General features: G+C 48.4%; 1 protein-coding gene across 1 annotated transcript; it reads right to left on the bottom strand.

The window, feature by feature from the left end:
* Window positions 1-1549: 1549 nt before the first annotated feature.
* LOC119394069 (uncharacterized) lies at window positions 1550-16122 on the bottom strand. The gene is made up of 4 exons (XM_049415614.1): window positions 15826-16122; window positions 11831-12017; window positions 2823-2985; window positions 1550-1943 (listed from the first exon to the last, which is right to left on the bottom strand). Exons 1-4 carry the CDS (start codon window positions 15891-15893, stop codon window positions 1633-1635), a joined length of 729 nt encoding a protein of 242 aa, XP_049271571.1. The 5' UTR covers window positions 15894-16122; the 3' UTR covers window positions 1550-1632.
* Window positions 16123-16179: the final 57 nt, after the last annotated feature.

Below are 16179 nucleotides of genomic sequence, written 5' to 3'. Positions count from 1 at the left end.
CATCTCTGCCATGTTATCAGTGCCTAGCTGCGATGCGAACAGAGGGCGGATTGAATAGTGAAGGTCCAGTGCACGTGCGGTCAAGTCACCCGAGAGGTGTTGCTGTTTCGAACTCAATTGGACTGAGGACGCGAAAACGAGCTCTCACTGCGCCGTCTCTTACAACGAGCATCTCGGGTGCACGCGTGCCTGCTTGGTAGCCCCGCGCTCGTGGCCGCTGCAGTGACCAAATAATTTCAAAATTAACGTCTTCAGTGCCGCCGACACCTTTTTCGGTACTGCTGGCCTTTTAATAAAAAGAAATTCAATCCTGCCTGCATTTTATACACTTGCTGGGCAAGAAGTCGGAATTGCCAATCCTTGCCTAAGGGTCTCATTGGAGGGGCCGTAACTATAAGTGCAATGAAATTATGCAATATGTTTTCAAGGATTGTGAAAGCTTGATGGGGAGGAGAATAAGTGGACAAAGTTTAAGAAATATAAAAAATGTTTTTTTTTTTTTTATTGTTGTCAGAAGTTTCCATTGTTCGGTGTGTTCTTGAACTTAGCCCGATCGTATCTCTTTACTGAAAAGTTATAAATATAAGATTCGGCAGTTTGGTAGATTAGTATGCGAAGAACGTAATGTGGAAGTTTTGTCGCTCTGCTACAAGGCTTTTTTGAGATAAAGACCTTCAAAGTGGCCAATTTTGAGGTTTTTTATAAAAACATCTACACTACACATAAAAGCTAAAAATACCTGAGCAGAAGCAAAAACATGCATATATTTAGTTAAAGAAATTTCAGCTACCTTACTTTTATACATTTTGTGCAATTCATAACGAAAGTTGGCCAAAACAGCAGAGTGAATGAGCGCTCCACTCCACCTCTTCGTCATTATTGATTTCCTGTGCTTCGAAAAAAATTTTGGCGGCAAAACAAATTGCGGATCTCTTCTTTCCACTTATCAGGCAATAATATATAAAATTTTAAAATAAATTTAAGAGGTTGACTTGTTCGATCTTACGTGGAATCACCTTAGTGAATGCTTAACCAGCACACTACGCTTGCTTTCAAGCAGAAAGACAAGAATACCTGGAGACATTTTCGTTTATAAAGAAATTCACATGTATTTCTTCAAAAACTGGACAAACATTTCCATGCACTTCATGGCACTGTCCTGTGAAATTGGCTTTTGGTGCATGGCCACTATTCAACATATCAATAAATGCTAGGCCACCTTGCAGCATCTTGCACGCTTTTTACATGCGGAACATAATCTTATAACAAAAAACTATTTATACTACTAAAAAAAAACACGGGACAAGCATCTCCATGGTCTTCATGGAGCGACTATCACAGAACAACCAACGAAACAAATATATAACGACAATCGAAAAAGTAAGACACTTGAGGTACGATTTGCGCAGAGGTTAAGGCTGCCCCGCATTGATAATTTACAGAACGCCTCCAGCGTCTTAGCTGGTAAGTAAAAACAATTAACAATGGTGGATCGATGGCACGACAAACACGATGATCCATATACATATGGAGTGCTCTTATGCGTATGCTAGGAATCTTTGCAAGGCACTTGGCCTTGGCACAATTGTAATGACTATGTGCAATGGATGATCAAGGCACCGCCAATTGCAACTACAGGTCCCACAGCACTTTCTGTCGTGGCGGCTTCACAGGCGGCTTCTCGGGCGCCTTTGGTTGTGACTGGCCCGGGGCTAGGATGGGTTTGTGTTTCCTGGCTGCCGTAGGCGAGTTCAATGGTAATCTGGGCTGAACATGGGCACTGCTGCCACTGCCCAGAGTCAGCGAGCGTTGAGGAGGAGCTGAAGCGTTCCTGACGGTTGAAGCAGGCAAGGGAGTACCTCCTGTTGGCCCAGCTGCACTCCTTATGACAATGGTTTTCATCGCTGTGGGTGCGGAAGCATTGTTGGGTTGCTTTGCAGAATCTGCAGAGTAACAACACAAACACGAGAATCGAATGAACGGTCAATCGGGGAAGCACCGCAAAGAAACACTTGGTACAGCCCAAAATGCCACAGTGGACAGCTCTGCATTCATTTCAACCGCACGAGGCTTCTCAAAAGGGACTCTAAAGTACTCCTAAGTTACATGTTTATAATCAAACAGTTGTGCGGCAATCTGCAACAAACATACGGCCACAAGAATTGTTTTCGAAACAATGATGTGATAGCAAAGTTACTGGCATTTGATGAACGATTAAACGGCTGTTGCGGCTTTTGCCCGCTCTCTTCTCCTGGCCATATGTACCCTCACTAATTCCATGCAGTGCTGCTAAGGCTACAGGAAATGTCAGCTTAAGAAAAAAACACTTTCATTATCCACTTCTGACAGTGTTGATTGAATGGAAGCATCACGGAAGGGCCACTTGCACGCCAGGGACATGCCTTCCTCTATTCTCAGAGCACACGGCCACTCCTGTGACAGCATAATGTCGCTGCAGTTTCTACTCCAGTGAAATTATGCCCATATCCCTAGTGGCATTGCAACACGCGAGAAGGGGGTTAGAAAAGCTGGGAAAGAAGCATGGTATAGTTCTTAAAATTTGTGGCCTCCCCGCAGTGCCGCAGCAGCACTTGACAAATGAATTTCTATGCAACTGACGTGTCTGATCAAAACTTAGAAAACTCAGAGGCGACTCGGGAGACAAACATTCCGTTCGAATGTTTGTCTATCGCACATTGCAACAAAATCCCTGGCGCGGCGTTGTAGACATCGTACAGCGTAATTGCCCTGGTATTTCGTTTAAAGTAAACATGTTTGCCACCTTAGAATGTTCACTGGTTTTGCGTGTTCAGTGCACCCACCAAAGACTCCCTTGAGCATTCTGTTCAGCAGCTGCACATCCAGCATCCTTGACGTTGGGTAGTAGATGACCTTCCTCGAGAGGGGTTCCAAGTGGAGCAGTTTCTGGTGCCCGTGAACCAAGAACTTGACCTTCTGGGGTAGCTTCTGGTCCATCCAGTTTATCTGAGAATCAAAAATTATGGGATGAAAATTAAACTGCCGTGATTTACGGGCGAAGAGCACAATATGATTACGAGACACACCGTAGTGGGAGACTCATGATTAACTTAGACCATCTGGGGATCTTTACTGCGCACATAAGTCTAGGAACACAGGTCATTTTTACGTTTCGCTCCCACCATTATTCAACCACTGCAGCTGAGAATCTTACCTGCGTCCCTGTGCTTAGCGATGCAACACCCTAGCCCCAGCTGCACAGGACTGCTCATCGCACGCACGCGCATATTCTCGTTCATTTCGCTGCTGCAATCTGTTATACGGCGCTTATCAACTCGGCAGTCAATGCTCGCGCGTTCACGTTAAAAAACTGGGAGGGTGTAGATACTACTACATTAAAAGCTACACTGCTCTTAAAGGAGCACTGACACAAAATTTCGAAGGCGAGATAACCCATGTGATGGATTTATGTGGATACACACACATCATCTAGGAAATATCAACGGATAATATAGCCTAGAACATATTTAAAATCACGTTTAAAGTGCGCGTCACGCCACTCCACGCGAAACGCGCCTTTGGTGTCCTTGTAAACAACCAACCGCCACCTGCGTCGCGAGTTTGTGTTGGCTGCCACGATTGTTGCGGGCGCTTTCTCCCACTGTCTCCTAGCAGACCTTTTCAACGGAAAGAAGGGGAGACTTGCATGGGAGTACAAAGGCTGATGTCCCCGCCTTGGCAGTGTATCTTGGAGGGGTCACGCATATTTACAACGCCTCAGAGGGCATTGTAGCAGCACCCAGGAAGCCTTCGTTGAAAAGAGTTGTCGACGCGGAGCACATGTGCACGCAGTTTTGTGTGCTCACGTAGCCAGCTATTTTGCATAGCCACCACTCTGGGTCCTGCCTCCCTCGGCGCTCTCTGAAACCGAAACTGCGACTGGGCGCACTAAAACCGTCTCCAAATAATTAACGGTTGCGCGCTCGAGCAAACGAGCTTTCCAGCCGTGATAAGTGGGTCGTTAACTACTTATCGCAACAGAAAAAACAAGATGCAAAATTTTGGTGTCAGTGCCCCTTTAAAAATATTTTCGAAAATTCTTGATGAATTCTGATGAAACATGCCAAGATTCGTGTGTCCATTTCAAATATGCAATTATTTTTATACTATAACGTGTAGTTTTTAAAATACAGTTAAAACTCGATTTAATGAAACCTGATTTCATGAAGTTCCACATCTAATGAAGAATTTTCAATTCCCCGGCAAATACCCATAGGGCTCACTGTTGTCATCAACTAGACTTAACAAACTCACTTGGCTACTGAACCCGATTTAACGAAGTTTTTCCTGGAAAGGTTCAGTAAAAACGGCGTGATTTTCTTCTGACATGGACAGGTTTTTCTTTAAGCATGTGCTGCAACGCCATCACATTAAAGGATCCCCCAGTCACGGCCCCAGCTTTATTTCGACGAAGCTGCCTGCTTCACCCGTGCACGGGACAACGGACTTGGCAGTCGGTAGCTCTCTTGCGCATCAGATGGTGCTAGGGGTGGCTGTGGTTGCTTTCGTTACTTAATTGTTTATGTGACAGATAGCACAGATCCTCTCCTCGCAACTTTCTCGCATGGCCTCCTCGCACAATCATTGCATTCGTTCTCCGCATCTTCGCATATCAGTAGCCTGTCATAGCTTCAAGTGACTGTCTACCTGGCCTACAGCACCTGGACATGGTGCCCCCTATGTTCGGGCGACATGGGAGGCTCCATGTCTGGGGCGGTTCTTGCAAACTTTTTGCATCCGCAGGCGTGGGCTGGCGGCAAAAACAATGCAGTGGTACCTTCCGGGTGTTGCTACATTACAATTCTAATTTTGAAGGACCGAAAAATCTTTCTCGATTTTACTAACTTCCTGATTTAATGAAATAATTTGAGCGCTGCCATCACTTTGTTAAATCAAGATTCAACTGTACAGGATATTTTAGGGGCTTTTTGGGGAGCAATATTTTTTTTTGAACTGAATGAGTTACAAAGCAAATCTGCATATCACAATAATCTGGAATCAGAACTGTACGTAGTGTGTGGGGGTGCTATATCACCCCCTATAAAGGCGATTGCCGTAACTTGGGCGCGGCCGCTGTGTTTGGAACGCACGTGCTTGGCGTAAGCCGAGGCGTTCGTCCAAGGTCAGGGATGCGCTAGATGCGCTTTGCTGTAACGCGAGTTTAGCGCGGTGGCGCCAGCATCGCCGCCGCGAATTTAGGCCAGCGCATAGAAACAGGAGTGAGTCTCTTTTGGGGTGTGGCAGCGCGCGCGGATGGGCGACGGCCACGCTGGGGTCCGTGGGGGACGATACCGCGGCTCGCTTCCCTCGGGCCCTCGTGGTGAGTCGTGCATCTGCGGCGCCGCATTTGTATTGTATTATGTTGTCTTATTTTATGTCTTATCTATGTCTTATGTCATATTGTATTGTATGGCTTACATTGCCTTGATTGTGTGATATGTTTCCCAGTATTCATGGTTAGCGTGTTACGTTTGCTAATTCGGCCGGCGAGCTCGCCATATATTAAAGAAGTGCTTAATAAACGTCCATTTTTTGTTGCCCGACCGCGTGAACTGTGTCCGTGTGTTCCGAGGGCGGCGGCGTTTATCGCTCAGACCCCACACTGGCGCCCAACGTGGGGCTCTTGGAGCATCGGACGACAGTTTTCGCGGTTCGGGGCAGCATTTGTGTGATATGGGTTAAAGTAAGCCTAAGGGGGGGGGGGATCTTCATCACTAGCGTCGGTGGCGTGTTTTTGAGAGCGAGGAGATTGGTTGCTGTGGCGTGTTCGAACTTGTCGGCACGCTAAGTTTTGTCTGTTCGCAGGCGGTTCATTTTTATTTTTAAGAAGGTCGTTGAGTGTCGGTACGAGAGTCACATGGTCCGCATCCTGGGAGAGCGAAGCACAGAGAACGTGGATGGTAGGCAAGCCCGAAGCGAGTGAGTACAGAAGCCTCGTAGGTGGTCAGAGTTTTTTTTCTGTACATAGTTTTCTTCTGTCTCTTTGACTCTGGGAGTCACGGCTTGTGTAGCCGGGTGGCCAGGGGCCACGGGTGTCGTTGCTGCTGGCATTGCGGCTCGACGCCGGGGCGTCGTGACATCGTCCGGGACGGTGGACGCCGATCGCTCGGTAAGCTGCTGTGTGCAGCGAGCGCCTAGGGCCACCTCACAAGGCTGATGTCTCCTCGCGGCTGCCTCCTCTGCGCCTGTGCGAGTGCTTGTTTTGGATGCCGGTTGTTGTCGAGCGAGTCGTTAGGCCTAATGCGCTGCTTAGCTGCCTGTTGCACGTGAGACACAACCTGTTGGGTCGTGGCGTTGTTGTTGCACTCAGCTTCCCTTATTTTAGCTTGCGTGGCACGACTAAACTAAGAAAAAAAGCAACCGTTCACTTGAATTTGTCGTCTCAGTCACCACCGATGTTACCGTAAAAACCCGCGTATAGCCCGGGGTTTTTTTCTAGATTTTAGGGTGCGAAATTTCGGCCCCGTACTATATGCGGGTCCCAAGAATTTTCGGCCCAAATTCAGTTTCGGTTTCAGCATAGCGCGGTGCTATCATCATCATCAGCTGTCTGCGCGCTTCTGCGCTAGGTAGTGTTAGCGGCGTTAGTCTTAACTGGTCAGTTGGTCAGTGGCCTTTGCTTCAACTTGGTGCCCATAACGACGGCCTCGATTTTGCTCCTGTGATTTTACGCCATGTCAGGACCGCGCAGGCAGTACTCTGCTGCTTTTAAAAGAAAAGTTATCGCTGCTGCCGAAACCATCGGCAACTGTGCCGCGGAGCGGCAGTTCGGAGTCAACGAGCGGAGCATTCGCGGTTGGCGGAAGCAGAAGGAAGCCCTCTTTGCATGCAGCGGCCAGCGAAAAAGTTTCCGCGGACCAAAAAATGGAGCATTTCCTGACGTGGAACGAGAACTCACAGACTTTGTGCGGGAGCAGCGAGCTGCACATCTCGCTGTCAACATCGAGCTGCTACAAGCGAAGGCAAGGGAGATCGCTCGAGACAAAGGCATTCAGCCGGAGGATTTCAAAGCGAGCAAGCATTGGGTGTCTCGCTTCATGCGCCGCGCTGGGTTCTCCCTACGTCGGCGTACGTCGATCTCCCAGAAGCTACCAGAGAGCTACGAAGAGCACCTCGTGGCTTTTCAAAGGTACATAATTGCGTTGCGAAAGGCAGTCCCCTTTCAGCTGGGCCAGATCGGCAACGCGGATCAGACGCCGGTCTACCTGGATATGCCCTCGGCGCTGACGGTGCATCAAAAAGGCTCCAGGCAATTTATCGTGCGGTCGACTGGAAACGAAAAAACGCGGGTGACTGTAATGTTATCCTGCACGGCTGACGGTCGCAAGCTGCCACCCTACGTGGTGTTCAAACGAAAGACGCTGCCGAAGGGGGAGAAGTTCCCGAAAAATGTCGTCGTCCGCTGCCAGGACAAGGGGTGGATGGACGAATCGTTAGTCCTTGACTGGATAAAGTCCGTGTGGTGTCGACGGCCCGGAGCACTGCTGGGGCTCCCTTCGATGCTTGTGCTCGACGCGTTTCGGTGTCACCTGGCCGACTCCGTAAAGCGACTGCTGCGCGACTCCCGCACCGAGCTCGTCGTCATCCCGGGAGGGATGACATCACAGCTGCAGCCGCTTGATGTGTGCCTTAATAAGCCATTTAAGGACCATGTCAAGCGCCTGTACGTGGAGTGGATGAGGTCCGGAGCACGACCTCCTCTATAAACTTACGACCTGCTCATGCCGCCGCTCCCCGTGTCGCCAGATTTGCTTTTGCTTGTTTGCTTTTTTTTAGTTCTCCAAAGTGCCGCAGCACGCCTTGGCGCCACAACTTACCCCCATCGCTGCAGCCGCCAAGCCGCTGTTCTGCTTGGTGCGTCCGCGCGTTCGCTTGACGTTGTGGCACTCGAAGGCTATCGCTTGTCACATCTATCTTTAATAGAAAAAAAAAGTAGAGCTGGGCAAGCAACGTAGTGCACAGGACCTATAACCAACGTGTAGCGAGAGCGACGGAGTGGATATCGAGGGATGGCTAGCGCAGCCGAGGTAAACAGCCGAGTTAGGTGGCTTGATGAAATTGAAATTGATAATTGAGGGATAAAACGGAATTGGCGCGTGCAAGACGGGGCAAGAGATCATTGCGAGAGGTCTTTACGCTGCAGTGGACACAGAATAGTCGGGTCATGCATGATAATGACATCGGATATTTCACCCCTGCATTGAGATATTTGAAAGTTGTTGGATATCTGGGAGATTTTGTCTGGTCCCAAAAGCAGTGTTTACTGGATCCTCAGGCAGTACTTCGCTTTGAGCAGGGCTGAATTTTAGTTCTGCCAGTAGTTATTGCAGATGGAATGCTGATGGACTGTAGGAAAAGCGTGGGGTGCTAGGTAGAATGTGCATATATATGTATATTCCTTTATGTCCTTGGATGTACTGCTCACTTTTTTTACTAGAGGTATTGTTGATTGCACTGTTAATGTTTTTGTGCACTAAGAAATTGCATTTTGCAGATATCAACATTTTCGTTGCAGATTAGATTTTCCTGTATTGCTATCTGATGCTTCAAAAGCAATGTTTGGACTAGATTATTATTTACTACTGGTGCTGCAGTGTACCATTGATTCTGGGAATAAGACATTCGTTTGAACCATAAGCTTACTTATCTGTTTCTTGCCATTGTAAAGTGTGAATACAGCCACTTACAAATGTTTTTGAGCGTTAAACTTGTAGGAAAATTCCAATTTTTAGCACTGAGCAAGCAATTTATGCACATAAATTATAGCGGTCGGGACTTGTCTGCTAAGCATTTTATTGTAAGGGTGAAGGCATCAATTGAAATGAAATTTCGTTCTTCAGTCTCATGCCACAGAGGCTTTTGATGGGGGTCGGTACATCATGCATCACACGCATGATGCGCATTGGCGTGCGCAGGGCTCCCTGAGGGAGGGGGGGGAGGTGGCGAAGGCTCATCGCGGTGCCCCCACTCCCTGTTAAATCAATGTATTGGGCAGATTTTGCGTCTCTTCTTCTTAGGTGACTAGGGGGGGGGGGGGGCTCCCTGCCCTCCCTCTGCGCACGCCTATGATGATGTGAAGGAAACAATTGGCAGCTGAAGCCTCAGGCAGCATCAGGAATAGTACATTATTGGTGGGAAATACCATGTGGGTTAATGCTAAAAGTTCGTGGAATATAACCAGAGACAGTGCAAAGTGATTTAACCAGTTAAAAAGCATGCTTTAGATTATAAATGAAACTCGCGTTTCTATACATCGTTATTCCTATGATGGAAATAGAGCACGCAAGAGCTGTTGTCTCGTAACGCTTGGTATGTGAATGCTCCAGCAGTAAAAGCGTGGTCGCATCGCCGGTGTGAGACGCGGCAATGCCAGCGACGCTCGAACAGAGGCCATAACTGCAATAAACTGTGTTTGATAATATTTGTATGTGCGAGAAATTACTGTAACAACGTTATGATAATCCGCCGGTTTTGTCGCACGCTTCCATCGTTAGACGTTCGCTAGACTCAAAGCACGCTGACGATAGCACAACTGCGCCCTTCTGTCATCATCCGTGCACAGTATGACAACGGTATACTTGAAGGGCGACGGGCAGGTCATGAAAACTTACACGGGTCATCGCATGCGTCGTTCGTACCGTATGTCGTCTTCATTTGCGTCGTAGAAACTTCGGTTTCAACTTGTTACAAGATCGCACCGTCTCGCCCACGAACGAATTATTTTTGCGGCTGCTAGACAGCGGCTAGGTAAGGCGCCGCTGCACAAAAAAAAAGTGAGGAAATAAGGCTTACGTACTCTGGGTTATGTGTCGCATATTGCTTTCGTTTGCCTGCACTTAGATGGGTACGCAAAAGCGCTCGCACAGAGATTGAGATCCGGTAACGAACTTCCCGGAGCCAATCACCACGGTGCGTCTCACAGGCAGAATGTTGCTTCGAGACGTTAAATCAGTGTATTGCTCGATCCACGCGTATATATACATATATAGACTAGAAAAACAATGAGAGGACCGCGCACACACGAGTGCACCACAACGGTCGTGCGTCGTCTGCTATGGGGGGAAGTTGTGGCGGCACCTGGCGGTACCTCCGGTCCCTACACGCCAATTTTTAGCTCCACACGCCTCCGTAGGGATGGCGCCGGTGAGCAGGTCGTAAGTTTATAGAGGAGGTCGTGGTCCGGAGAACCAGAAGTGACCCCTGCCGGACGGCTGAAACGGGCCTCGCCAGCGATGCTCTGCTCGTGGATAGTCGAGGCTTGAGCCTACATTCCAGAGGCGCTCGTTTGCCGCGCCTTCAAAAAGTGCTCCATCTCCAACGCGCTTGATGGCACTGAGGATGATGTGCTGTGGGAGAACATTTCCGACAAGGGAGCTTCGGAAGAGAGTGCGTCCGACGACGACGATGAATGAAATGTCAATAAATGCATTTTTTCCATTTTCCTCGGACTATATTCGGGTGAAAACTTTTTTTCTCACGTTTGCTATCCCCGAATTACACCCCGGACTATATGCGGGTCCGAGCTATATGCGGGTTTTTACGGTATTGCCAGCCGGACTGCACCGTTCTTTCGAGCGTGTACGCAGTGGGAATTATAACCCGCGGCTGGCTGTCTGCTGCACATCGTCTTCACCGATGGCCGACACACCGTGACCTGCGTAGCTGCCTTCAAAGCGGCGCCCTCGTTTCCCTCGGGCCCTCGTGGTGAGTCGTGCATCTGCGGCGCCGCATTTGTATTGTATTATGTTGTCTTATTCTATGTCTCATCTATGTCTTATGTCATATTGTATTGTATGGCTTACATTGCCTTGATTGTGTGATATGTTTCCCAGTATTCATTGTTAGCGTGTTACGTTTGCTAATTCGGCCGGCGAGCTCGCCATATATTAAAGAAGTGCTTAATAAACGTCCATTTTTTGTTGCCCGACCGCGTGAACTGTGTCCGTGTGTTCCGAGGGCGGCGGCGTTTATCGCTCAGACCCCACAAGCGTAACAGGAATGGATGCTCTAAACCACCTGAACAATAGTTATGGTATATCTAACACTCGCGAGTGAGTCAGTGTCAAGCTGGGATTTCACTTACGAATGTTCAACGTACCATAACTATTTGCCGATCTCTAACACCTCCCAAACCGAAAACTCTCATTTCCCCACTCGCTAGGCTACGTTTTGGCATTGCCATTGAAGGGGTACCGACACCAATTTTGGAAGGTGAGTTTATGCCGTCATACAAATCTCCTGTATACAGAGACCACTCTGAGCAAGTGTGAAGCTCAGTAAATGCTGATAAGATACTTTATTTTGATATTAAAGTGACTTTTTGCGTGACGCACCTACTAACATCGACACAAGCGTGACGTCAGGCTACAATGTCAATTCTGGTGACTTCACGCACCAGTACAGCTAGTTGTGATGACAGTAGGTACCAAAACATACAATATGGCTGCTTGCGTGTCACTAAAAACATTCAAAATGGCTGCTTGCGTGTCACCAACAAAGCCATGCAGCGGAGCGGCCGTGGAAACGTCACTATACCTTGTGCAAGCATGTGACAAGAAGCTCATCCCGTGATGCAACATCAGGGTACAGTAGGAACCGAAACTAGCTTTTAAAAACATGTTGTATTAATTTTCCAGGGTGCACTTGCACTTACCAGTACATTTTCTAGGCTCTTGAGGACTTGGTCTTTCATTTGACTCAAAAAAGTTAAAACTGAAAATTTTCGTATCGGTACCCCTTTAACCCGTGATGTTTCAGTGCCAGTCGTGAGCAGGTGAGTCGGAGCGCTTACCACAGCTGGTGCAGCCACCAGGTAGGAGCCATATTCAGTGCCACAGTCTGGGTAGAAGTGGACCCAGCTGCCCCGGTTATTCTTGTAGAAGGGATGGTCCTTTGTGGGCAGAAGCAGCGAGGCGTCCCCATAGAACAGGTACAGTAGCGTTCCGGACAAGAACGGCTGCTTGATTTCCTCAAAGCAACTGCGTGACAAGCATCGACACTCGCTCACCATATAACAGGTGATTTGTGAAGTTAAAGACTGACAGGAAACACATTTCATACACCATTAGATCAAGACACGCATTTTGCATTCGTTTGCAACTTCCAGTAGTTGCAAATATCCGTAGCATGTAGAAGGCATGGAAACCAAGCAACTGTACTAGTGAAATGCTTGAAATGTGAACAGGAACAATGCGAGATTACATAGAGAGCCACTGCAAGGCTTTACTGAACAGATGAGGTCAACCGAGGAATTTCCTTTTCCTTACACAGTGCTGTACAAGATGAGAACTCGCATAGACGCACTGCCAATTACGTTTGCCAATTTCTGCAAAGTGGTGGCAACAGCAAGCTTTTTTCAAAGTTGGCATCTGTTGAAACATGGAGGCACAAAGAAGACGTGCGGATGAGTAGTTTTTGTTGACATACCTTGCAGTGAATTCTTGAGTTGTCGGTGAGACAGGTATGAATGGTGCGCGAATATAGAAACATCAACATATTGATCAATGCAAGATTTGCTTCGCTGTTCTGCATTTGCTCCTTTGCACGAAAATTAGAAAGCTTGCCAATGAATGGCAGCTGTGAAAACAACAATAAATTTGCTGATAAGACGGGGGTTACCGAAGAAAATGCTGTCAAGTCTAACACCACCTTTGTGGCACAGACAAATTCTTCATCTCTCTGCGGAAAAAGAGGATGAACCACATGAACTCGAATTATCAGGCTCTGCAGCCATGGGGAACTCCAATGTGGCTCCAAATGAACTTGCCTCCGCTTATCAATATCCAGGAAAACAACATAGCTGACAGCTTCCGGTAGGATGTTCGGCGGCAACAGCCTGCTCTCATCAACTTCGTGTATGTCGGCTGTGTGTGTTACGGCGGGATCACTCTGGAAAAAACAAAAAAAAATAATAATCACACTTGCATCAATTTGTATGTATGTTTTACATCTGTGCTTCAATATCTGCAATGAGCTTATACGAAGTAGGATGGCAGACTGGGCGAGTTGGTTGAAATGCACGGTACTTGAACAGCGCAACAGACAGGACCAAGCAAAAGAAGACACATACAACACTGTTTGTATGTGTCTTCTCTTCCTTAGTCCTGTCTTTTGCGCTGTTGTTCAAGTACCATAAACTTATACGGCTGCCTAAATGCTAGCTGTAAATATTGATAAACTATGACGAAACCAACTTGAATTCGCATGACTGAAAGTGCCACTAGCAACGGTGGTCATGGACCTTGCCACAAATGTTCGGGCTAGGTCAACACATTTAGGCCCAGATGTCACTCCACCTGCCTGGTGGTACCTACAATAACTATAAAAGCAATACCTGAATAAAGCAATACTTCAAGTGACAGCTGGAAACAGCTGTCACTTAAAGTTCTTTCACCTCAAATAAGCTTCACAGACACACTGTGTATTTACATGTTTGCACAACCTAATAAGGCTGCAATGGGGCTAGTTGGTATGATTTAATCGTGTAATGCACTGCCAGGTATGACAAGGATTAAAGAAAACGAAAGACGACACAGGGTGATGGGCAAACAACTTACTTTATTTCGAGCATGGACATACTTATGTACAAGCTCGAAAAAGAAAGGAATAATATGAAAAAGCAAGAGAAAATTCAATAGTCAAAAATGGTAGACAACAGTTGAAGGAGACATATCAGCCTCTGAGTCAAGCAGCACCACTGACACGTGTCCCGTGTTATGCATGCGGTAGCATGGTTGCCTTTAAAAGGTTAATTTCTTTTTGAGAACCACGTTATCGGGTGTTTATGTGCATGTAAACCTGGGAGACTAACACTGCCAGGTTTGCATGCACATAAATACCCCATAAAGTACGAGAGGTCAACCGCCGCAGTAGCTCAATTGGTAGAGCATTGGGCGCATTATCCAAAGGTTGCTGGTTCGGTCCCGGCTGGTGGCACGTCTTTTCGTCTACTTCACTTACAATTATTACAATACAGTTATGACAGTACAATTAACGTCTCCTATACCTTCCTTGGCTTCATTATTTGTTGGTTTTTCTTAAGGTTGTATCAACAAAGAAACGAGGCCTTAAAAATTCTCTGCTTTCGTACGCACACTAAAGTAACATAAAAGTGTGTCTTTACAAAACAAGCACTAAGCAAATATTCACTGCACAAACAAGTAAAACCAAATGCATAAAATTTACCGTTGCCTCGGAGAAATGGCTTTCGACCCAGAGCCTCGTGTTGTGTTGCACGCTCTCCTTCATGACTTTCTGTCTGGGCACCTGACTTGGGCAGAAGGTCACTCTGTTGGCGGACTGCCGAGTATTCACGAGGGACGTTTCCTTGGCAGGCTGCTGCTGCTGCTGCTGAGAAGGTTCTGTGTTTTCCTCACTGTCTTCTTCCAGGGCAGCCTTTCTTTTCCTGTCCAGTATCAGGCGGGCATCGTCGATCTTTTGCCTCTTGACTGCCGCAGGACGCGAGGCTTGTTCGTTCCTGGTCTCAAAAGTGGCGCCGTTCAACAAAGTGCTGGGCTTTTGGCCACTTTTGAATTTCCTCGTCATTTTGTTTCCTTCGGGACCCCTTCCTCTCCATGTTCCCTGAAAGCCAGTAGAGGGAACGCTTCCAGGGCCACTGTCGTCATTGCGGAGACGGCCACTAGCTCCAGCGTCCCCGATGCGAAAGTCTGTGAATGTGACGGCTTCGTCGGAGCCCGATATTACGAAGTTTAGTTGTCGAGGTGGTGGCTGCCGGGTGGTGTTGACGGGTGAACAGTCCACTCTTAAGCTGCCCTGCGGTAATTGACTGCTGCCAAACAAGTTCATCTCTTGTTCGTGGTTCCTCAACGACTCGAAGTAGCTTTGAATTCCAAAACCGGGTGGCGGCGTTTCCCAGACGGGAGGTTCATCGGGACATGTGGTGCTGGCCTGTGCGTACGCTCTAGTGGGATGCGGAGTGCGCGGCCGAGCGGGAATCGGAGATCGGGACCGAGTGGGATGCGGAGTGCGCGGCCTAGTGGGAATTGGAGATTGTGGCCGATTGGAGTACGGAGTTCGTGGCCTAGTGGGAGTCGGAGATCGGGGCCGATTGTGGTGCGGGGTTCGCGGCCGCACGAGAATCGGAGAGACTGGCCGAGTGGGATTCGAGGCTCGCGGAGGAAAAGAATTCGGAGGGTGACTGGGGGTGGGTAGCAGTCCTCTTGTCGGATTCACGATGCTGGGTGACTGAGGCGGCGCTCTCGAGGGTGGTCTGCACGGACTCGGGCTGCTCGCCACGAAACGAGAACTGTTGATGTTCTTGGCTTGGTGAACAATCAGAGGTGCGGTGTCGCGGCCGGCGATGTCTTCACCGCCGCGCTCCTCCGCCTTCCACGGGTTGGAGATTTTGTTCTTCAGTATCGGTGGTGGCCGCTTTTGCTGCGCCGCTGTTGCAGGCACCGCTCGATAGGGATTCCAGTTCGGATCAGTACTGGGCTCGCCCGTACGTGAGCTAGAGGAGAGCCGGAAGTCGGTGTCGAATACAGCTTTCATCAAATCGTAAACTTCGTTGTCCGGTCGTCGCTCGACGCCGTGCATAACGACGCTACCGGACGCGGGGTAAGTTTGCTCGCAAGCTCCATGGTCGCTGCCGCAGGAATCTCGACTCGAAATGGTGTCCTGTTGCTGTCTACGAAAGCCAAAATCGTTGTCATTTTCACTGTACCTCGCGGTACTCCTAGGAGCGTCTCGACTTGAGGATGTGTTCGGCGAAGTCTTCTCGTTGAGCTCATGACGGCGGTAGCCGAAACTGCAAACGTTGGAACGAACCTGCCAACGCTGGTTGTCGTTACTTTGGGGCCACGGAGGGCGTCTCGTGCTTCTGTACCTGTTGCCATTCATATTCCCGCGAATTGTCACAGTAGAGAAGTATGCAGCGCGCGAACACGTTTTTTCAGAGGGCGCCTAACCTACCATTTTTCTCAGTCCCGGCGCGCAGTGAAGATTGGCCGTAGTTGCGTTTTTCAACTGCCTGTACAAATAAACTGCTTCTCTAAGTGCCTACGCTACAGCGGGCAAAAACGCCAGCAGCGAGTGGACAAAGTTGACAATGGCACGTGCCACCTAAGCGTGCGTAAATCGGCAGATTGTTTTGTTTTGGCTTGCACAAAGGCTAGTTGGGCT

The sequence above is a fragment of the Rhipicephalus sanguineus genome, chromosome 5 (assembly GCF_013339695.2).
Source record: "Rhipicephalus sanguineus isolate Rsan-2018 chromosome 5, BIME_Rsan_1.4, whole genome shotgun sequence".
Lineage (NCBI taxonomy): Eukaryota > Metazoa > Arthropoda > Arachnida > Ixodida > Ixodidae > Rhipicephalus > Rhipicephalus sanguineus.
This window is presented reverse-complemented; position numbering and strand designations above follow the sequence as displayed.